General features: G+C 33.3%; 1 protein-coding gene across 4 annotated transcripts in view; it reads right to left on the bottom strand.

The window, feature by feature from the left end:
* TBX4 (T-box transcription factor 4) overlaps positions 1-21,834 on the bottom strand; it is a 228,245-nt gene extending 206,411 nt beyond the window's left edge. For 3 of the 4 annotated variants that reach the window (XM_089676640.1, XM_089676643.1, XM_089676642.1), the window contains exons 1-2: positions 18,601-18,947; positions 615-770 (exon numbers count right to left, since the gene is read on the bottom strand). In XM_089676640.1, the coding sequence (XP_089532766.1) occupies positions 615-767 (153 nt within the window). In that variant the 5' untranslated portion in view covers positions 768-770; positions 18,601-18,947. Of the gene's footprint in view, positions 1-614; positions 771-18,600; positions 18,948-21,726 lie in introns of those variants that run through there. The other variant, XM_089676641.1, reaches the window with a different exon arrangement.
* Positions 21,835-23,548: the final 1,714 nt, after the last annotated feature.

Raw genomic sequence — 23,548 nt, 5'->3', positions numbered from 1 at the left:
AAATGAGGGCAGTTCATAATATGTAAATACTTTAATGAACAGAGTCTGGGAACAGGTTCACTTTAAAATGTATTTACTGCCTTTTTTAATTTAGGATGAAGTGCGAAAGGGTTAGAACCTCTGTCTGGTTTATTTTACCATAAGAAAGGTTTGGATTACTAAAGCTTTTAAAGCAGTAGGTGTTCTCAGTCAGGTTTCAAGCAATGTAGAGGGAATGATTCTCCTAAGGCACCTCTCTTAGGAGTGGTGGCCAAGGATCGACTCTTTGTTTAACTAAGAACTGGGTGCAAAAGATTTAATTTGATTTTGTGCGCCAAAAACATTTGGGGGGCTCAAAGGGTTCCATTTTTTGTGGGCTACAAATAACACAAAAAGATTATGATCAGCATACAGTGTTGAGTGGTGTGCTGTAGTGGTATAGGATATGGAGGGTAAACACATAGGGATATACAGAATAGAATTAGGAAGTCAGATACAGATAGAAAGTATAGGAAGAAGATAAGGAATAGAGCTATTAAATTGCTCCATACTCTATCCAAAATTAAGAAATGTTTTGGATTTATATCTGGGTAGTTTTTTATACAGTCATAATACACAATTTGGTTCGTTCTTACCTGCTCTGGGTCTTGGCTCTGTGGACTGCTCAGAGAGTTGCTTAGTCCAGCTACTCCCAATGCTGGTGATGCTGCTGCTGCTTCAACATGTCCAGAAGTTTGGCCTGTTGTAAACCCATCCTCACCCTCAGATAAGCTTTTCTCCTGTAGCATTTCCTTTTTAAAATAAAGGGAGTAGTATTACTTTGTGCTTTTCACCTTTAAAACATAAAAGTACGTATGCTGACTTTAACTAGTGTTAAAGTTGAACACCTTCTCCATAGGAGAATGCATTTATCTTGATGCAAGGCCAATGTAAGTCATGTTATATGCACTTAGAGTTAACTAAATAGCATCAATGGGCCACAGGCTTTGCCCTCAAACACCCCCAAGGGCTGTGTAAGCAGTTTTATGAGTGAAGCAAACCCAAAACTGCAACAGATTTTTTTAAAACGGTGCCATAAAACATGTAACATGTAGAAAGTTAAGATATCATTACAAGTTGTGTAGCGTTCCAATTTGGATTATCAAAAGTCCCAAAAGTCTCATAATCACATTAAAAATATAATTCAAAGATAAAACATGACTCAAATACATGACACATAATTCATTAATAACAAGTCAATCATCATAAAATTTAGAATTAAATTATTTAAAACTAAAGAATATTGGGCCCTGCTTCAATTTTAAGAGATTGTTCCTTACCAACTGCATTGGAAAAAATTAAAAGAATGATTTTATGGTTTTTATGCAGTTGCAGTACTTCCTGTGAATGTATTTTTACATATTATAATATTTGTAGAGAAGTTTAATAGACTCTTGCATTACAATTTCTTTCTCACTTGGGTTAGTGCAAGTTATTACATTTACATTGCTTCCAAATCTTCCACATGTATCATAGCAGCTCATAGGCAAAATATGGAATGTTAGATTTCCATGAAAATGAATATATTCATACATTCATGTAAATCATAGGAAATAGTAAGACATGTTTCTTAAAGCATCAGTGCACCTGTGTCAGAAATATCTTCGCTAAATCTTCTTCACCGTTTCTCAGTTACAGTGACCCAAGAATTGTGGCAGGTGTTTAGGGCCACACTCGAAGGTGCATCCACACCAAAAACAACTTTTTGAGCAAGTTCTGGGTAAGTGATAATAATGGCCTCTGTGCTGTTTCTCCATGATACAACTCAGATCTGCCACTGCATCAGTTAGCCAATGCCTCATCAGGACTCACAGAACAGAGCACCGCTCGTCCTATCAGGTGAGGGCACATTCGTATTTCCTAAACCCTATATGCACCATTTATTTATTTTTTTTAAAAAGCTCTTGGGCTGATGTTTTTAATGGTGTGATTGGAGTAAAATTAATTCTCCCTATGGATGCTCAACAACTCTTTTACTGAACTCCCTCTTGCAGTAATAACTCAACTTTCCTCAGAATTGGTACAGAAACCAATTTGGATAATGAAAACACCACAGCCAGGTTTGCTTTCCATAGCGTAGCCACACCACATACTGCCATGGGAAATACAACTTAAGTTACTGTGAACTTCAGTCTTTGTTTATAGCCTCAATCATCCCTACTTCTTATTTCTCTTTTTGCATCAGTTGTCTAACTTTAACTCTTATACCCATTTATCAGTGTTTATGATGTCAGTTTTCCTAGGACCCATGTCTACTTTGAACATTAGGTCCCCTAGATATCCCATCCTCTGGGTGTCTTTGCTTATCTTGCTGTCTTTGTCTCTATGTTGTGATTTTTTTGTGTCTGCTATATGCCTCAGTCTTGTGTTTGTATTATTCTTAGGGATATTTTATTTTTATATTTGTGACCTGTGTGTATTTATTTGCATTCTGTAAAACATTCATCTTTCCTACAGGTAACGGCACCCATGCTTGCCCAGGTACAAAAGGAGACTCTTTAGTGGGGTGTGTTCTAGGGACATCTAAAGGCTAGTAGACAAATTTTGTTTAGGAGAAAGGTGGCTTCTGTAAACTGAAGAGCATGAGCTCAGATTAGCTCCGTTGCTCTTTTCTATGTGGCTTGTGTATATTCAGTGGATATTCTGACTTTTCTCAAATGACTGGGCTAACTACTATATTGTTTCTATTTCTGTCTGTCTTATTTCTGATCTGGTTCTGATTCCTGCATACAAAATGTCCAAAGCCATTCCTGATTTTCCTGCTTTAAGCTTTGAGAGTTCATGCTTTCATTTCTGAAGATTAGTGGAGCCCTGCTAATTCTGAAAGTCCTTTTCTTGCTTTTAATTTTTTTTAGCTTAACTTATCTACAACATTCCACAGTTTTGTAGCATTTGCATCATTTGCACGATATGACCAGGACAGCTTTACAGCTGGATCATAGCTAAACCATTTGCTGGCATGTATTTGTTTACGTAAATGTTTCCATGTGTTGAAAGTGCTTAATAAGTCAACTGCTATGTTGGCTTATTTGTTAACCTTTGGCTTCTCAATGAAAATAATGATTTATTATTAAAAATTAATTTGTCATAAAATAGCTTATGGTTTGTAATCTATTTTAGTTTACATAGCTGCATATTTTTAGAAACTTTAGTTATTAGTATTATTATTATTTTTTTAAAGCTTTCTTATCATAGGTACAATATTATAATAAGCCTGGTGCCTTTTATTTTTCTGCCGGTGTTTCTAGTGAGTAGCCTTTCTACCAGTCCTCTCATATGCTGGTGGAGCAGATTTTCCATTGCTTCCTTATCTATACTTTACGTCTATTTAGGCAATTGGCTGATTCTCTCTTTTTTTTATTCAGCTGAGTATTTCCATAGAGATCCATCTTTTCCTAAACACTTCTACAATTCAGGGATCCAAGCAATTATGTGCTATAAATGTATTATTGTCCGCAGATTAAACAAACATGATACATTAAAGTAAATTAAAATGCAAATTCCTGATTCACCTGCTTTTAAATCAGTTCATTCTTTGCTGCTTAACAAAACGGTCTCAATGTTTAGGTGGACATGTAAGAACAGTTACCTTGTGTGATGGTGTAGAATATGTAATGAGTGGTAAAGAGTGTCTAGAGAGCAGCACAGTGTGCCTAGTGTATGTATGCAAGCAGAATCAGTGTATGTGTTTGCATGGAAAAGAGGGAGTAGAATGAATCCCTCTTGTGCGCATGAATGTACATGGAGTATATCTGAAAGTGGCTTGTGGTGATGGGTTTGGCTGAAGTAGAATGGTTAATCACAGCCTTACAGATTGTGTATAGGGGAGTGGAATCGTGAAATTATATATGTGGAATGATGAAAAAATATACGTCACACAGCAGCAATCAAACAAGTGATATATACATTTCCTTGACAGTTTAAAGAGTATGTATATTAACATACCACACGCAGAAGAAAAATGTACCTGTGTGGGCATTTTTACAAAAAGGGACTCTGCAGCAAGCACCCCCAAAAATATCTACAATGCTCTTTTATTTGCAGAAAATCCTCAGCACTTCAAAACCTAGAACACACCATTCTACAAACATATATAGTTTCAGAACAAAGATAATACTCTGACCTGCTTGCTCCTGCCCCGCACATTCCAATTGCCCTTTGAGGCTTTAGCAAAAACCTCAAAAGTTTTTATTTTTATGATAATTTTTGGATACACAGCAACAAGTATTAGAACATATTTTGCCAAAACAGCATTATTGGAGGAATGGTGGCTCTTCATAAGTATGCAAAAGTAGCTTAAATTCAGTAACTGGCATGGTAGGGACTTTAGCACCCTCAGTCGAACTGGATCAACATTTATCCAAAAAATAAATGGTCAGTAGGATACATACATTTTTTTAGCATGATCTGGATTGCCACTCCAACAACAGCCTGGAGAACCTAGCAAGAAGCAGCATTAACATAACCAGTGTCAGAGCTACCCCATTTAGAGGCCATTCTACCCTTAGATAATTATGTTTTTTTGGTCCAACATAGCTGCAGCTTCCCTTCTTATTCTCCTACTTCCTTTCCATCACCCTGGCCAGTATTCATATCCTGTCCACTAGGCGTCTTTATCCTAAATCATGTCAAAGGCAATCATTTTTTAATTACTGAATTTTCCACTAATGTTACCATCAATACTATAAACACCCTCCTCCATCTTTCAAATACTCACCACATTCAAAACTTTGGATGTCCTCATACAGTTTATATTCCTCCTTATTTAGATCCAGGGAAATGTATCACTTTTACAAAAAGCAAACATTGTGACTGAATATTTGTAGTCACTGACAAGCCAAACTATGAAGGAAAATGCTTGTATGGGCTGAAAATACTTAAGCACAAATCACTGGGCTTGACTTACTGAAAAATTACAGAATGCTGACCTTCCAAAATAAAAGTTTACTTTATAGGGGAAATGTTCACTCACCTTGGTGAATAATATAAAACTTTGTTCACTTCGATCATCCAATCATATGCAATTAAAATTAAATTTTTATTTGCACTCATTGGATTGTGTTATAGTAAAACAAATTTAAACAACATATAGTATGTAAGAAAAAAATCATTTTTTATAACTTTTTTTTCACATGCATTTTGGGGTTCAAAGTCAACATATCTTAAGAATACTGTATTCACTAAGCAAAATGAGTATTCACTTTGCAATGGGAATGTAATGTCAAAAGCATGGTTAGGATTAATCGATGCTGGTATTTTTCATCTCTTTGAGAACTTAACCTTTATCATACTGGGAATGTGATTACTGCTGCTAGTGTTACCTATTCTCCAGCCACTGACATTTTTATTACCTTCACTTGTACCTTGACAAATGTATTGCACCGTGGAAGGAGCATTTTTTTCCCAATGCCACTTACACTCTCACTATATGTATATATGCGGTTGTTGCCATTTTAGTTTACATGCTTTGCTGAAAAGTTAAAGTAAATATGTAGTAAATGTGTCATGCTCAGTCACTGCACTGTATCTATTGGAGGATCCATGATTGTTATAGGGTGTCACTGATTCCATGATTTATATTATTATTATTATTTTATAAGCAGTTAAGGCAGTTTCTTTATGCACAAAAACTATATTTACATAATATTACCAAGCATGCCCTTCCCTTCCCATTACAAACAGATTATTTTGTCTAAGCATTCCTATGATTTTGACTATAAACACATCTTCCCCCCTTCATTTTAATTATGGGGGTAGGGTAATATGTAGTTTACAAAAAAAGCTTGGAAGGAAGGTTCAATTGTTTGTGATTAAGGTTAAATTCACAAGACGACACTGCATTTTTGGCAAAAGTAACACCTATTTTCTGTACTTTCTGAAAATGTTCTTAGTCTTAAAGAAAACTACTGCAGCTACCACAGCTAAGGAATAGTAAGCTGCAAAACATAAAATATTTGTTCTTGGGTTTAGATATCATTTAAAATAAACTAAACCTCAAATAGATGGAATGCATCTTGTATATCGTAAACAACAGAAATCTTTTTTTTTCTAAATTCTTTTCATGATTCCTTTTTGGCATATTAATGCTGTTGTTCTTCCAAAAACCTTATCAACCATGTCGGTCTGCATTTTAACATCAGCATCACATCTTTGCTTTGAATCAGTTTGTTAATAGTGTATATGGTGGAATACACCTGCACAGTTTGTGTTGGCGTTACTACTTGTAGTCACAGCTGTGGGTGCATTTGACATGGTGATAACATGTGAATAAAACTGGCAGGTAGTTGTCAGCCCATAGCAAGAAATACCTGAACAATATCTTTAAGGCAGAATCAGCAAGTGCTATTTTAAGGAAAGCTGGATAATTGAAATCAACCTATGGAATTAACATGTTAAAGTTTATATGCAATTTTAGTAATGTATTTACATCAGCCTAAATGGATTATATTGTTATTTGTGTTTACAGTGTGCACACAAAGTGACAACAAGCATAAGTGGCAAATATTTGATGTTTTGAGTGTCTCATATTTTTGGTCTACTCTATATTTTTAAGTGCCAACAGCTTCAGTAATGTAGAAAAAATGATGTTACATTCATCTTTATATTATTGTGTTATATCACTAAAATGATAAAGAATAGTGATTGGTTTCTTGTTTGTATAACAATGTAAAACCTCCCAATTCTACCTATCCTTTCCAAATGCCCTTTCATGTAAATTAAATGGAAATTTATGACTTTAAATATATTCATTGAAATATGCACAATAAAATTAAAATTTTACACTGATTATCATTGCAGTGTGAAAAGTGAAAAACATTGAAATGTTGGTTCATTAAAACTGGAGAATAGAAAAATAGCACAAAAGTGAAGTTGCTGCCAATGAGAGCCAGTAATATTTCACCTTTCTGATTTGTTAATATGCACAATAACTTCACTTTTTAATTCACCTTCTTTTCTCCAGTTTTAAACTGTATCTCTAGGCAAAACCTTTTCTTGTTTTGTTTTGGGGGTTTTTGGGATAGCATGGAGGAAGGTTACACCATTTGTCAAGTTTTTATTGCCATCTGTGTTTCCATTGGAGATATTAACTTCTCTGTGTTTTACTGGTTACCATTATCACTTAGGGGTTAATTTACCAAAACTGAAGAGTGCAAAATCTGGTGCAGTTCTGCATAGAAACTGATCAGCTTCCATTTTTTTTTGTCAAAGTTTAAATGAATAAGCTGAAGTTAGAAACCGATTGGCTACAATGCACAGCTGCACCAGATTTTGCACTCTTCAGTTTTAGTAAATCAAGAAAGAAAATCCCAAATTTTAGGGTTGTCCCCAGAACAAGAGAACAAGAGGCAAGGGAAAAGCAGCCAATGGGAACATCTGTGTCAGGAATAGCTGTCCAAAGAAGGGAATTGAACTTGCCTCACTTTTGTAGATTTCCTCTAACTTCCTGTTGCATTTTTGGGTCAGTGAGGTGTAAGTGAAGGGAAATTCCCACAGCAATAGACAACGGCAAAAAAAAAAAAAGACAGTCAGGGGTTCCCAACTCTATCCGCAACTAGAAAAAAGTTTTGACTCTACATGTACTTTATTGAATTAGCCTACATTTGTGTTGCTAATGCATTGCATTGCAAATGGACTAGTTAAGGTGGTATGAAATTAATTGTGCAAGAACAGTAACAAACTGTTTTTGCTGGAGCACGCTGAGTCTAAGGAGGAAAAATTATGTGAATCTATTATGTATGTCCCTGTAGTCAGTTGGTTTTTGTAGTCACACTATTACTAGGAGACTCCATGTCTCTCAATTTTCAGCTGCTGTGTGTGGCACTAGCAAAACTTGACATATAGGAAACACTTGACAATTGCCTGTCACTTGATAGTACAAAGCTGTTTAGTTTGATGATGGTAATCAGAAGTTATAGCAGACTTCCCTGACCTCTGTGCAGTGTATTCCTACAGTTGTGTCTCTGAGCTGCCTTTGAGAGATGTAATCATCTCCAGTACTTTTAGAAAACAGCATTTCTGCTACGCTTAGGGGATTGTGCCTTTTGACACAGCCTCTACTGTATTGCTTGAGATAAAAAGGTAGAAGGAAGAGATTTACAAAACTGCAAAGGACCATGGAGGAACCCATCAAATGCCCTAATTTTATACAAAGTGGTGAAAAAGTTTAAATTCTGGCTATAGCTACTTGGTTCTTTCAACACTATTGCATATCTCATAACATGTTTAACATGTTTTAAACAACTCCTTCATGCCACCTTCAAATTGCAATTTAAAATGGGCTTTAATGCGCAGGATGCAGCACAGCTTCTATATCATGTGATTGGATCTCACAGTGATCACATGATCAGGAGCCCATCCCATAGGCCCCTGATCAGAAGTCATTACTGAGAGCTGTTGATAACAGCTCCATCAGTGTGCTGGGTGGGCACTGTGAGCTCGCTCTCAGCACACAACCTCAGGCTTCTGTGAGCACATATGTGCAGTGGTGAGGCATTAAAGCCCACTATTCCTGCTAGTGTATTTATGCATTACACTGTTGGCAAGAGGACATAAGTGTTATGTTAGTGCTGCAGATGGGTATTTGCTTAAAAACACAATGATAAAAGTAATGTAATAGAATTTTTTTTAATTCTACTTAGCTTTGGTCACTGAGTTGGTTTAAGTACTTCATAATAAATCATAACTCTTGCTTTGTATTTTTGAAAGACTAAGAACAGAATAATAATGTCGGTCATTATTGTATATCCATTAAAATAGACCAACTTTTTTATGTGTCATAAAGGTCTGATAATAAACAAATATTTATCATATTTAGGTTTTACTGAAAGCCTGCAATGTTAATCATGCTAACGTATGATCCTACTACATTTTGAAAGTATTCGATTAAACTTTGGTGTTGCTCAATACAATCTTTTCAAGTGTCATTTTGCTAATTTTGTTCGAGTTCAAGAGTGAACTGTCTTTTACGAACATTTATTAATACACTGTTGTATTAGCGCTATCAGTAGTATAGTAGTATTAGTAGTATCAAATGTAATAATAGCAATGTAGGGTATACATTTATATCTCAGGAAGTGTAGATAAGCGTTTCCAAATTTTGACCTGGGCTTGATGAAATATAATACCACTGTAGGAAAATTTCTCTGAATTTGAAAACAATATTTCCTTCTATTTCAATCTATTGTTATAAAATCTGTGTATTATATAATATTACCAACTACCAGCTGTCCCTAGAAGCTGCTAAAAATTATTTAGCAGTATTTCTAACTATACCAAGATTAAGCCAAATATATACACACACACATATATATATATATATATATATATATATATATATATATACAATATATATATAAACAAAATCAAGCCATGGTCTACAGCATATAAATTGCTATTTTTTATAAAATTAATTTTAGTACAAACCCAAGTTCAAAATATGTCCAATGTACTTTGTTATGATTTAAACAAAAACTAGGGCATGCTCACTAGAAGCTGTTAATTAAAGTACAGGTGCTGGTTCAGAAAACTATGAAAAATGTATACCAAAGTGGCAAACCTGTGTTTATTTTAAAATCTCAGTCTCGGTGTCAAAGATAAATCTAAAAAGAAAAATAATCCCTTTCGCCCGAACAGGTAGTTAAATTAAATACAGGATTTTGAATTTCAGTTAAAAATAAGCATCCTTTAGTAAATTGCATATAAACAATGTTTCATCTGAGTTAGGTGCATATGCTCTTTCTAGATATACATGTGTTGTTACAAATAAACAGTTCACCTGAAGCCTGTTGTATTTTAACTGTTCATCAAAGCACCAATCAAGTTCATGTAAACTTGAGAATACACATACTTTAACATCTTAACGCTAAGAGCCTTATTAAATGGTTAAGTTTACACTGCTAAATGAGATGTATCTTTAATCTTTATTTTATTTACCCCTTGCTAAGACTTTCTAAAGTCATGGGCTTGCAGTGTTGGAAAACAAGGATTGTGTGTCCTGCCAGTTGAACATACTAGGGGTACTAATATCCTTGACATGTGGCATATTTCTTCTTTTATGAGACAGCTCCAGATTTTTTATTTTATTTCCCTAGGACATTTTTTCCTAGCTGGATTTTATTTAAAAAGAACTTAATTTCATTTTCACTTAATGAAAGAAAACTGGTTAGGATTAGATTTCTTCAAAATGTTTCACACTTTCTTCTTAGCTGGCAAAACAAATTATTAAATATTGCATTCTTTTAAAACCTTAATCAGTGAACTTTGATGTAGTGTGCTCCTATTTGCTGCTGATGATTTTGGAAAGTAATTTTAAGTGGAAACTTCTAAAAATGCTGTTTTGCATTTTCTCTTTTATTTACCATATAAACCATCCATATGTATCTATGTGTTATGAGATATCAGCATTATTGTTTAAAAGTTGCTCTGCAAATTATGCAATGGCAATCTATGTGTCTATTTTTCATTCTTTATTTATCTTCCTAATTTGTTATTATTTTGCTTTTCCTGTACATTGGAAATTAAAAGTAAGATTTTGGGGTTAGTCTGTAAGAGATTTTGACATCAAATCAAAGACAGCATGCTTCTGAAGCTTTCAGGCAAGATTGAATGCATTTAAGATCAAATTGTGATGCATTTGAAATTGGTTTATGATTCTGTTTAGATGTTTTTAGATCTTTTTTATGCACATTGATTTGCATGGGGGAAAAATTCATTAGAATAGTACATGGTGCATTTACAAAAGCACAAAGCAAATGTTGCAACAAATGCTGCTTCATAAGATCCAGCTAAAGATTCAAATATAGCCTTTCAAATCCCTTCAAACTGCTTCACAAACATAGGTCAGAAGAAAAGTGCAAAAATGTCCATGTATACAAGCCCTCGCTGAGCTGACGTAAAACTCCTGTAACTTTTTAACTTAAATATAATGTAGCGGAATCACTAAAAAGCTATTTTTCATCCTTTTCTGTTTTCATTTTAAAAAGATCTTTTTATATTCTTCTGAACTTGCTTGGGTATTTAAAGTGAACGCTGGCTATGAAAGAACTAGTCCCTTAGTAAATCAACCCATCTACAATGAAGAGATTATGGAAGATGACATTTTTAAACTGAGTATTTGATATTCCTAAATTCTCACTCGGGCTAACCAATTGTTTGACAAACCAGAATTACCAGACAAGAATTAAAACCAGTAAATAAACCCATTTCTAATTTTTGTGATTATTGAACCAAATCTAATATGATGTAGTTCTAAACTGTAAATTGTTGCTATGGCACATATTAAGAAATATTTAGCATGCACTACAAATACTGTATATGTTAATCATTTATATAGACGAGTAGTATATGCTTATGTAAACCATGTATATATAAGCAGTGTAAGATAAAAAGACTCCTCTTAGATTTGGGAAAAGACAGGGAAACTCAATAAAGATAAGGTATGACAGGAGTTTTTAGAACCTGTTGCTCATCAGCTTAGACTTTACTGGAAAAATGCACTGTTTATTCTCAGAAGCTTCATCAAAAGCTCAGCGCTTTGTGCTATTCTGCAATTAACAATATCAAAAAGCATATGTGAGAGGTACAGCTTTGGTTGTATGTGGTTGTAAAGTTGACTTCACAATCATAAATGTTTTCTCTTATAGCTTGAATACAAGATACTACTAGTCTTAAAACTTATGGTTTAGATCTGGCAGCCAAATAGTTCTGTGACATGAACAGATTCTTCACATAATTCCCATAATTGGAGCAACATGAAATTTACAGAATAGTGTATGAGTTTGATTGGTATACTGGTCAGGAAAATTTTTATATGATATCTCATGACTTTAGCAGCCATTTAAGGATATATAAAAATACATTACATATCTTTTCTTGAAGCAACAGAGTGCAGAAACTGTACTAAAGACATCCTGTCTAAAACCACTTTAAAATTTTCAGGGGAAATTGGACTTTTATGAATACTTGCAATTTCTGCCGAATTGTGTTTCACTCTCCAGCCCTTTTAAAATCATAATTCTCCTAAAAATATTCTCTACCAGGAAACAACCTCTTTCTACCAGTTCCAAAGAATTCAATAATACAACATATTTTTAATGTAGTGTTAATACTAACTGGTGAGTTTTTTCAGTTACAACAATACAGTAGATGCTATAAATTAGGACCTAATTGTATCCTAAAGGCATTGACCATACCCCCATACAGGGGATTAACCTAAAGAAATGCTGATATCATTGCCTGCTTACTTGTGTTTTGCTGCGACCCATCCTCCTTATTATTGCTAATGCTGCTAATGATAACAAAAAAAATCATCATTATCAATTTTATTGTCAAAAAGTGAACAGTTGTGATTTCATTGGAAAAGTGCTTAGGAGTTGATTTACTAAAATTGGACAGCGAAATTTCTGGTGTAGCTGTGCATGGTGGCCAATCAGCTTCTAACTTTAGCTTGTTCAATTAAGCTTTGAAAAAAAAAACAGGAAACTGACTGGTTTCTTTGCAGAGCTGCACCAGATTTTTCAATTTCCAGTTTTAATAAATTAACCCCTTAGTATCTAATGAAGGCGACATTTTTCATTTTAAAATTTGTATCTGATACAATTTTTAAATACACATTGATATTATATTTACTTTTAATATGTTTATATACGTTGTAAAGGCATACTGCAAAAGTTAAAACATAGGCTAACTTACAACATTTTACTTAAACAGCAACCATATATTAAACCCAATTATTCATGTATGTCTTTATATATATATATATATATATACTGTATATATATGTGTGTGTGTGTGTGTGTGTGTACAATCTCTTTATAAATATGTAACCTACAAATGTAATAGATATGCAAAGTCAGTAGTTCTGTTGTTGCCTAAAATGCCAAACCATTTTAGGAAGAAATAAAAAAATTCACTTGAGCCAACTGACAGTTTACCTTAAATATGGGATTCCCTGCTTGGCAAATTTTTTTTTTTTTTTCATTTTTTTTGCCTACCACTAAAATAAAATACAGCATTTTAAGAATGTTCAGTTTTTAAATTAAATATACCCTGTTTTGGCCATGCGCTAATAGTTTAGGTAATGGATAATTCCATGCACAAGCAGCAGTCCAGTTCCTGCAAAGTATATTTACAAACCTGTTTATCTAAACATGGCTTATGAAGTTTATAAACATAATTGATTGGTAATAGAAATGTGCAAGTTCAGTTGGATAGAGCCTCACTCTTCCCCACCCAATTAAAGATTACATTTTAAAGGCAACTGTTGTGGAACATAGGTGTGTCAATCAATATGACTGATCTATTCACCTAGCCATTTGCTGAAGCAGCAATATCAACACAGTCAGTTATGGGCCCACAAAGACTGAAGCTGTGCATTGGGAAATGGCCCTCTAATGGTAGCTGAGGAACTTTGAGAAAACTGGTCTGACTTTTATTTGAGAAAGGTTATTCACAATTGGTGTTTTTTACCACTACACCACATAAAGTTTAACTTTATGCACTACAGGATAACAGTGGACAATGATTGGGCTAAAAAAAAAAAAAATCTGTGTGCCTCGCCAAAATACTTTACTTCCTGCCCTGCTTTTAAAAGTAATATATAATTTAGAAACTCAAACCTTTTCATATTAGAAATGCAAAATGCCCTGACAAAAACCAATGACATACTAAAGAAAATATTTTTCTGGCAGCCCAGTTTAAATAGGTTTTAGAAACTGACTAAGCAAAATCTATTTCTAGTAGAGATTTACACATCATAGAAACTGTCCTTACTTTAAATGCATGCAAAAAATGCTGAGTAATTAGCAGTGAAAATTGATAAGAACTTTTTAATGTGCTCTTTATATACATTTCTAACTGCAGAATGCTGCAAAGATTGAGAAGTATTCCTCAATTTTATGTGGTTATGTATGGTTGCTAATAATTTTATTTAGCCACACCCACTACCCCATTACAATATTTATCTAGGCATTGATAGAGTTGTCAGAAACAGGCTACTTTATATTTTTTGAGTGTTATTGTATGTTTGGGAATATTTTATTTGGGGGAAAAAAATTGTATATATATATATATATCTTAAAATATTTGTCAAGTACATTTTATTTTTTCCATTATACGTCATTTCCAGCTGAAAAACATAAAAACATACATACTAAGATGATATGATTTATCTCAAATGAACAATAATAATTAATTGCTACTTTTGCAACCTTGACATATTACTCTTGGCTGTTTTTTTCCCCTCTAAATTAAAATAAAAAGCTTGCATAGAGAGAGCTTAATTTATCAAACTTTATCTAAATCATGAGGATCTGACACTGTCACGAAAGCAGAATTATCACAACACAACCCTAATCAGTCTATTCTGTTGAAAGTATATGCTCAGTACGCAGAAACCTTCCGTGAAAAAGATACTTTATTTTAACTTTTGCTTTCCCAAACTGTGAATGTTTTGCTTGTGAAACATGCAGGCTTTTTTAAAAAAAAAATAGAGTGCAATAATTGATTGCTGTTAGAACAGATGTAATATACAGTAAGTAATAGAGCACTTTTAAATGAATGCCTTGCGTAAGTGAGATGAATGAGGTTCCATATGGTCAGAAATGTCATTTTATAAATATAGGGTTAACTGAAGACTGATCTGTTCTAATTGTACATCAAAGCATCAATCAAATTCATGTCAATGACAGATGCATGTTAAAGTCTTGGACTTTAAAAGGTTTAATAAATGGTACAGTTTACCCTGAAAATAAAAAGCATTTCTGACATGTACATTATTAAAATATTTTTAGGGACTTGTTTAACAATATAAACAATTGTGCTCCTATGGTTGTATATCTAAGTGTATTCTGAGACATGATTTGTGGTGTATCCTTTCCTTTAAGCAGTATTTCTTTATTAACTAACAATCATTAACTAATAATAATCTGGTATGGATGTTTAGATGTCACATAAAAAAGTAATAGATTTTGATTTTACATCAATCATCTGATGAAAGCAAACTGAGTTTATTTACTCCTCCCCTTTCATTTTATACCACATTTTCCATCCAAAGGACAAAGTGACAACTTTGCTATATCAGTAGGTTAGAAATCATCTTTATAGTTTGTCTAGTATACCACATTACTATGTTCCATTTGGAATTCTGCAAATACATTTAATAAAAGTAGCTGTTTTTATGTGTTAGAGGTTACATTAAAACACACACACACTTTTTTATGTATATATATATATATATATATATATATATATATATATATATATATAAAATTAATATATATATATATATATATATAATCCAATGAAAATGTGTTCTTTTGAAACATCTAGGGCTTGATTTACTAAAGTGTGACATATGGCAAACTTTACAGAAGCAAAGCTACATTCAGATGCAGGGTGTTATTTTTTTTTAATAACATCATTCATTCTCTCACAGGCTCACTTTGTCAATTATTAGTAAGTCAGGCCCCTGGTTTAATGGTAATTTAAAAAATATTACATTTTCATTGAAAACTAGTAGGATATTTTAAGTGAACACTGGTTCACTGGGTCAGCATCAAGACCAATGCTTTAGTAAATTCAATTATTTCCAGAAGGTGCATATATTTTTATTGTTCTATTATTGTCACATAATCAAAATAACCTGTAGACATAAATATCAAATATTGTAGTATTATGCATAGTAGAAAAGAACATTCCTTTATTTCCAGGTTGTGTAGGTATTTTGCTAAATTGGGCATATTCCAATTCTCCAGTTATGTATGTTTATATAAGTAAACAATGACTGTTAAAAAAAAGTTGGAGTTCTTGAATTATAATTGTGTTAAATACTTGGAAGATGCTCTATAAACAAGTCAAATTCAATAAAGCATGTTAGGGATAATTCAGACCTTTACACCAAAAACTGAGGGTCAAAGGAACCTGTAGTTTCAAAGTGCAGTTTAATTGCAGTGCTATGGTATCATTGTAGGATGCCCATCACAGCACTCTTTGTGAAGTGCATCCAAATTGCTGCATGGAAGATTTTGGGATGAGTTGCCAACAGCAAAGTAAAAATAAAGCAGGCATTTTAATATTTGTTGGAATTGCTTATTTCGAACTAGAAAAGAGTTGCTATCTGTCATCATTTATAAAGAGCACATTCCAAATAGAAATATATGGTATTTATAGATTTATAAACCAAAATAGACACACAAAAGTTTTATAATTAAATGAGTAGTCCATATTTTTATCCTGATATCCTCATAATGTAATATTATATATATATATATATATATATATATATAAACATACTGTATGTGTGTGTGTGTGTGTTTGTGTGTGCGTGCGTGCGTGCGTGCGCGCACATTTTATCCCAAATATGTTGATTATGAAAGAAAAGACATCTAAGATAATCGATCCAGTTCAAATGTAAGCACAGTGGGATTAGAAGGGACCTCTCTTAAACTTGAACAGAGACAGGGAAGAAGCAATAAAGATAAGGTATGACAACAACATTACAGGACCTGTTGCTCATCAACATAGTTCTTTCTTGGAGAAAGGCACTTTTCAGTACTGGCTATGCAAAAATCAAAGCTATGTGTATGTGCAGCCAGCAGTCAGCAAATGTCATTTCTAGAGACTCAACGTCATGTGGTTTTACAGGTGACTTGTTTCACCTCTTTGGGTTAAATATTTTCTCCTATGGTTTGACAACAAAAATTATATACTTACAAGAAATACAAAGTATAAAAAGCTACTAACATATGTGAAAAGAGTGGGGTTTTTTTGTAATACCTTCATTGCTGGCTGCATAGCTATATTTACTGAAAAATTTTCTGTCATTGGAAAAATATATCAGATATCCATTCACAGAGTTTAAATGTAATAGAGGAAAAAAAAACTCACGTCATGCTTTCAGAGCATGAATCTATGAAATGTGCTATGAACCATGTTAAAATGTGCCTTTCTAATCCAGTTTCAAGTCATTCCTTTCATACTTTTTTTTTGCATACACACCAAGCATAAATTCTAGTCTTCATCTGTCAAATTACTCCGCCTTGATACTGTCTCTCCTTTGATTACTGTTGCTTATTTGATGTTTAATAAATTATTTTCACTATTATTTAGATGTAGTTATTGTGTTTTTAATCTGTTTTGCTATTTTTTATCTGGATACACCATTAACCATTATTAAAAAAAAAAAATTTTTGTCATCACATGTTTAAAGAAGAAAACAAAAAATACAAGTTACTGTATTTTTTTTTTTTTGCCAACATCAGTGTATGTCAGGAATTGAGAAAATCTTGAATCAAAGGTGACCAAATATGATAAAAATAGAGTTAGATATTTTTAGCCTTGGTTTAAAAGCAAATAGCTGTGATAAATGTAAGCTCCTAGGAGCAGGGCCCTCCTAACCCTCTTGTATTGAACTGTATGTTGCTGTATTGTCTCCCGTTATGTTGTAAAGCTGAGCAAACTGTTGGCGCTATATAAATCCTGTATAATAATAAGCGACATGCAACATGTAACTTCACTAATAATGATCCATTAATTAATATGGTTGTTGATAATATTGCAAAAACATATTCAGAGAAGTTTGTTATAAAATAAAGTGAACTTCAAGTAGGCTAAATATTTCTTTTTTTAAATCACTTTGGTGATATATGTTCACTTTTTTTTCCGCTGTTGTATTCTTGGTGATTTACTAGTACGTTATGTGCTGCTATATATTTGTCAACTTTTCTTATTTAATTGCAATTTAGATAATTAGCTGATGATTTATTACTAATACTCTGGAATGTAACCATCAGAAATAGCAGGTCAAAGCATTAGAAAGATTTGACAAACGTAATTGTATACATTGTATAATATACCGGAGCAATTTTCAAAATACTTACCTTACTTGATTGCTAAATTTGTAAAGTGCAAATAATTGGCCAAAATATGCAGTCATGAGCGATAAAACAATGCACCAGCTATTCAATCGAGTGATTACAAACCTTTCATTTCGCATTGCATTTTCTTATAAAATTAGGAGAATGTGTAATGTAGTACAGGTTTCTCTTTAGCTTAAATATATTCTAATAATGCAAAACAGTTGCAGGCCTCAAGTCTGAACAAAAATCTGCTAGTAGTTGTGGAACATCCACTTTCAAAATAACCAGGCCCAACATAGGCAGCTATAGGAAAAAGTACTTGTAGTGAAAAGGATTTGGCAGACTGGGGGAGGAGAAGGGGGCTGGAGATGAAAAGAGTGAACTTGCAGTTTCTGTGTACCTGCAGAAGGTACCAAGCGATTTCTTAAGACAGTGTTTACACTAGTGTGATGTGTCTCTGAAACCGTTATCATGCCAGTGACTCCCTTTGACTTTAAAGTTCAGTTTGTTTATCAAGTAACTCTAGAATATTATCGTATTCTGTCCGTGGAAACCTTATGGGGTATTTTTTTCTGGATTGACTGAGATAATAACTGATTATGTTGTCTACAGACTTCACAATTCGATCAATATACCACGAGCAACAGAATACATTTGTATCATCACATACTAGTATCATAGGAAAAAGCATTAGAGAGAAAGAAGGAAAAAGGCTAGTTACACTTACACTGGCTTCAGTGGGTCCAAACTCTTAAACTTCACTTATATTTTGACAATTGCATCCAAATAAAAAGAAGTAACATGTCCTGAAATGATAGGTTAGATTACAAGCCCTCTCCTTCTTTGTCCTGTTTTCGAGGCTGTAAAGTCTGGCCAGAATCAGATTGGTTCTGAGTAAGACCGATGATGGTGCAGAAGCTGTAGGCTGAGAGATGAAGGTCAGCTTTTGACAGGAGATTTAGAAACAACTAGTGGTACTGCTGAAATGGTCCCTGTCCAGTGTATGCATCCTTCACACTGATCGCAGAGTGCAGTGAGGAGACATTCCCAGATCCCACAGAAACTTTTCCTTGATCTTCTCTAAAAAATGTTTCTCAGAGATAGAATTTTTGGCCTTCTTTCTCCCTCCCCTTTGAGTCTCCCCCCTCTTGCTGACGTTGCTGCTGTCAATCAGTTCCTTTAGGACTATGCTTCAGCAATATTATACACACTGAACTTAACTGTTTTGCTCCTTTATATATCACCATGCTACTGCTTTATGAAAACAACTCCCAGCCTAATGCAAAACCTTAGTGTTTGACCATTTCAATTTATAACTCACTACTATTTTTTAAATTCCCCTGAGACTGCAGGGGAAAACAAAATAACAGATATGATAACAACTAGGCAAGTTTGTAAGAATCATTCATAAGTAAAAATGTATTTCCTTAATATATCATATGTGAGTTACCAATTTTAAGTATATGTCCCTTTATTTAATCTAAAGTGTATTGTAGCATGCAATATAACTATAACGGCAGAAACAGTAAACAACAGAATATTAAAAGCAAAATGACTACAAAACTGACCTCACAACATATTTATATATATACATATATATTTTTATATATATATATATATATATACCTAATTTTTGTATGTATAGGTATATACCTCCTGTTTACTGTATACTTTTTTTCAATGTATTCACTTATGGTTTAATTGAGTTATTTCCTAAATGCAAGCAATCAGCATGGCCTAAATTTTATTTGTGGGTGTGTATGTGAATTTAAAAAAAAACTGTTTACATTTGCTAACTGATATGCAAATTGCTTTAAAAATAATAGAAATCAAACGTGGATGGAATGGACTGGAAAAGAGACCAATAGTTCTCATCACATCTAGGTTTGCCTGGAAATCGGTGAGAATAAAATGTAAGTAAACAATTACGTTCATGTGGTAATGCCAACATTTCCCACAGTTTGATGTGGATGGTGTAAAAAGGAATGAATAAAAGTATTTTCCTGTGCCAAAAGAGAAAAACGATGTCTATAGAAAAGATAATTAGTGTTAATATTAATATAACGAGTTTCTCGTTCAAGCCACGGGTATGTCAATGGCGCAAAAATGTAGATGTGACCTTTAGTTTGAAACTGAATATACTGTTTGCCTCCAATAAAATAAATGTTTTTATGCAAACTGCATATACTTATATATACCAACCCGCATATATTTTACTTCACAGTTTGTGACAACAAATAGTAGTTTGAGACGCCATTGCAAAAATACATAGTTGCCTATGTCAGAATTTATAATTAATGAAAATCCATGCAAAAACTAAAAAAATCCAGAAGAAGTAACTATAAGATTGATATTGTTCTGCAGTTTTTTTTTTACCAATATACACATCTTCCCAGAATGAAAATTGCTCCCATGGAGTGTTGCTGTCATTATCATAATGCTATACTTAATGATTATATTGCGTCCAGTAGGCAGCTCTGAATGTGAATAAGATGAGGCAAAAATTTTTAATTTTTAATCTGTGGTCAAGGAGGTTAATGCCCAGAGATGGAAATATGGTTTCTTAGTCAAATATGAACAATGGCATGGCTTCACTGAGCTGTTGGCTTCATATCACCAAACAAAGCAAACTATTCAGTTAGTGCCAAAGGCTATTAAGGAGCCAAGTATGTAGACGGTAATAAATAAATATTTTGGAAAGTCTGTAGAATGTCAAACTAGTGGATATTATTACAGTTCTAAGGTCTTGCTTCAAATTATGGCACGCAATTTGTATTTAGCGTAGATTGGGAAAAAAACAGGGCAGTGACCAGCACTGCTAGAACCAAACACAAAAGGACTAGTAGTATTTTTTTTTTCCTTTCACCAACCTTTCTTGACTGCTGCTGGGATCAGCGGCCTTTCAACCAAGGCGATACGTGTAAGAGAGTTGAATAAAAGATGTATGGTATTTTGATATGGTACTTCTTTCATGTACAAATTATTGTCAATCATCTTTCTGACTGTCTATATGTATACTAGGCTAAATGTAGATATAAGTGAGTTGTCATAGAGAAGTAACCTTAAAAAAAATAAAGTTGTCCTGAAAAGACAAAGTGTGCAAAATATAAACAATACAGAAACGCTATGTTTACCCATATATAGCTGTTATGACTCTGTTATACTGTTTCAAATGTTTAAACAGTTGTTTTCTTCCTATACGGGTGCATTTTATTATTCTGTAATTTTTTTGTGCAATAAATGTTTACTTATTTGTGCACACATTTTTTTCAAATGTCAGTTTATTTTGGTATCCTGGAAAATATAAAAGAAAATCTTTAAATGCCATGGCTTCTTAGAAAGGGTTCTAAAGTTTGATGGGTATTTAACAGAATTTTATATTTGAGTTAAATGTAAATACTGCTACCTTTATTCTAAATGGCATTTATTGTTTAAAAAGTAAAATATATTTTTCCTTGGCATTACTTAATATTTTCATACATTGCTGGCTACTGTATATTTGTCGTGGCATATCTTTTACTTTATAATTTAATATTTGTGGCTAAAATGTTACCTAGGTCCTGGCAGCAAAATGTACATTAATGCCTAAAAATTATAATGTACCAATATTCTCTAAATTTTAAATATGTATACACATTACCAATTTCTAAACCATATGTAATGAACAAGATACGTCCTGTTGTTATGTATTTGCTGATCAAGCGATAATATAATAAGGTAGTAAAATGAAGATAAGCAGCAAAGGCATAAATATATTAATAGTAATCAAAGGAATGCTTATAGAATGTACTTAGTTAATTCTTACTGATCTTTCTTAGTTATTCCTAGAAAGTTATTGAGATTAGATGCTTACCAGATAGATTTCAGTTGGTCCTCTCACTGAGATGCTAGGAAAGTTAGATTTTTTCACAACCTCAAATTTGCAAAGACAACCAATTCTCCAGCATACGAATACTTTAAGAAAGACAATGCTATAAAACTACTGGTTCTTTATGGGCAAGATTTTATCAGATTTTCTTGAAAGTAAATTTAAACCAAACTCACTCCCACAGTCACGTGGTCCAGAAATTGGGAACAGAAGCAGGATAAAGTAAACAGGGGTCAACCTTTTAATGAACCATTTTCCCACTCTCAAAAAAAAAGGGTGAAGGGGAGATACCGTGGTTTTTTTTTTCCTAGGAGCATGAAGAAACTTGCACGGCCTGGTAAGAACTGCCGAAATGCAATAAAACAATCATATATTCCTGCCCTGTTTAAAAATTATGTATAGGTTATTTATCACGAGAAGCTATACTATTTGGCACTTTCTCGAAAATGTACAACTGATCTGTTTGTGTACAAGTACTAAAGTTTGTGCTCATATACCATTTGTAGAACATTAATTGTACTTATGTTTTATTTAACCATGTCCATTTATTTTTAAGCCTATCTTTAACCTATAGTGCAAAAATAATAATTATTATTTTCTTTAGCATTGCACGAATAATAATAATATAATGTATTGACATACATATATTTCAGCATCTTTTGTTGAAGTTGAAACATTGTTCTTCTTTAAGACTGCTGATAGTTTGGTAGTTTAGAGAACTTTATACAATAATAAATAATCTGGTCTTCAAAATTAAATGTCATTTTTGGGAGGTTCTGTGAATCCATTAGACATAGATCAAACATGAGCATCCATGCAAGCAGTTGATTTAGTTCAGATGTGGTTTTTACTTTTTAAAATTTTTTTTACTGATGTTAGGTTTTGGCATCAAGCTATCCACTCATAGCAGGGTTGTACTCACTGTATGCATGCATAGAGGGCACAGAAGTGGAAATAACCATCTCTTAGAGACCAATGAACCTTCATTATGCCCAGACCTTATTGTGGGAATGGCAAATACCTAGGTTCAGATGTGATTTTTTTAAAAGCAAAACAATTGTAAATGCAGATTTTTAGGGTGTAACAGCTAATTATTTCTGATATGTTTGAGGGTCTTGTGAAAACAGAGCTACACAACAAGTTACACATGAAAAGAAGGAAGGATGCGAAATGGTTTTAACAAGGTTGCAGATCTTGTTGAGAAATATCTGAATGTCATAGAACAGCACATGAAAAAAATAATGTTTAAGAAACAGTCTGGAATTAAGAGTGGGGGCACTGATGGAAAGTGCATGCATTATTACTTGCCTTGAGATCTTAAAAAGTGTTTTTCTGATCAACCCCAATGCATGATCTCACTTACTGGGTCTAGGTGAGAAAGTGAGGTTCTTATGGGAACTCCCCAGTTGATGCCTGTGCACTCAAGGAAGGTGATCTCTATGCATGGATCCTTGCACTTTTCACATTGAAGTAATCAAATACCCGTATGCCGATTTCTTCTCTGTGGTGAGATTTGCTAATAATGCACCAAAGAGGACTGAACAACTCTATCTACATGAGTTATTGGGTATATGACAATTTTGCAACAAATGTTTAGTACTTTGTGTCATTGCTACATACACATCAATGCTGATTTATTTAATAATTAGAGGTTGCTCCCTTAGCACAGTGAATGTTCACTTTCCAAAGAGAATGTTCGCTTTGCTTAGTGAGTAAGAGGAAGTTGTGTTAATTTCATACATCCAATCACATGCAAGTGATATTCTTCTTTTTCAATTCCCCTTCAATGTGATTGGGTATTCAAATG

This window comes from Staurois parvus, unplaced genomic scaffold (assembly GCF_062004578.1).
Source record: "Staurois parvus isolate SC_StPar_1 unplaced genomic scaffold, SC_StPar_1.0 ptg000172l, whole genome shotgun sequence".
Classification (NCBI taxonomy): Eukaryota; Metazoa; Chordata; class Amphibia; order Anura; family Ranidae; genus Staurois; species Staurois parvus.
The sequence above is the reverse complement of the archived record's forward strand: the minus strand, read 5'-3'. Positions and strand labels throughout refer to the sequence as shown.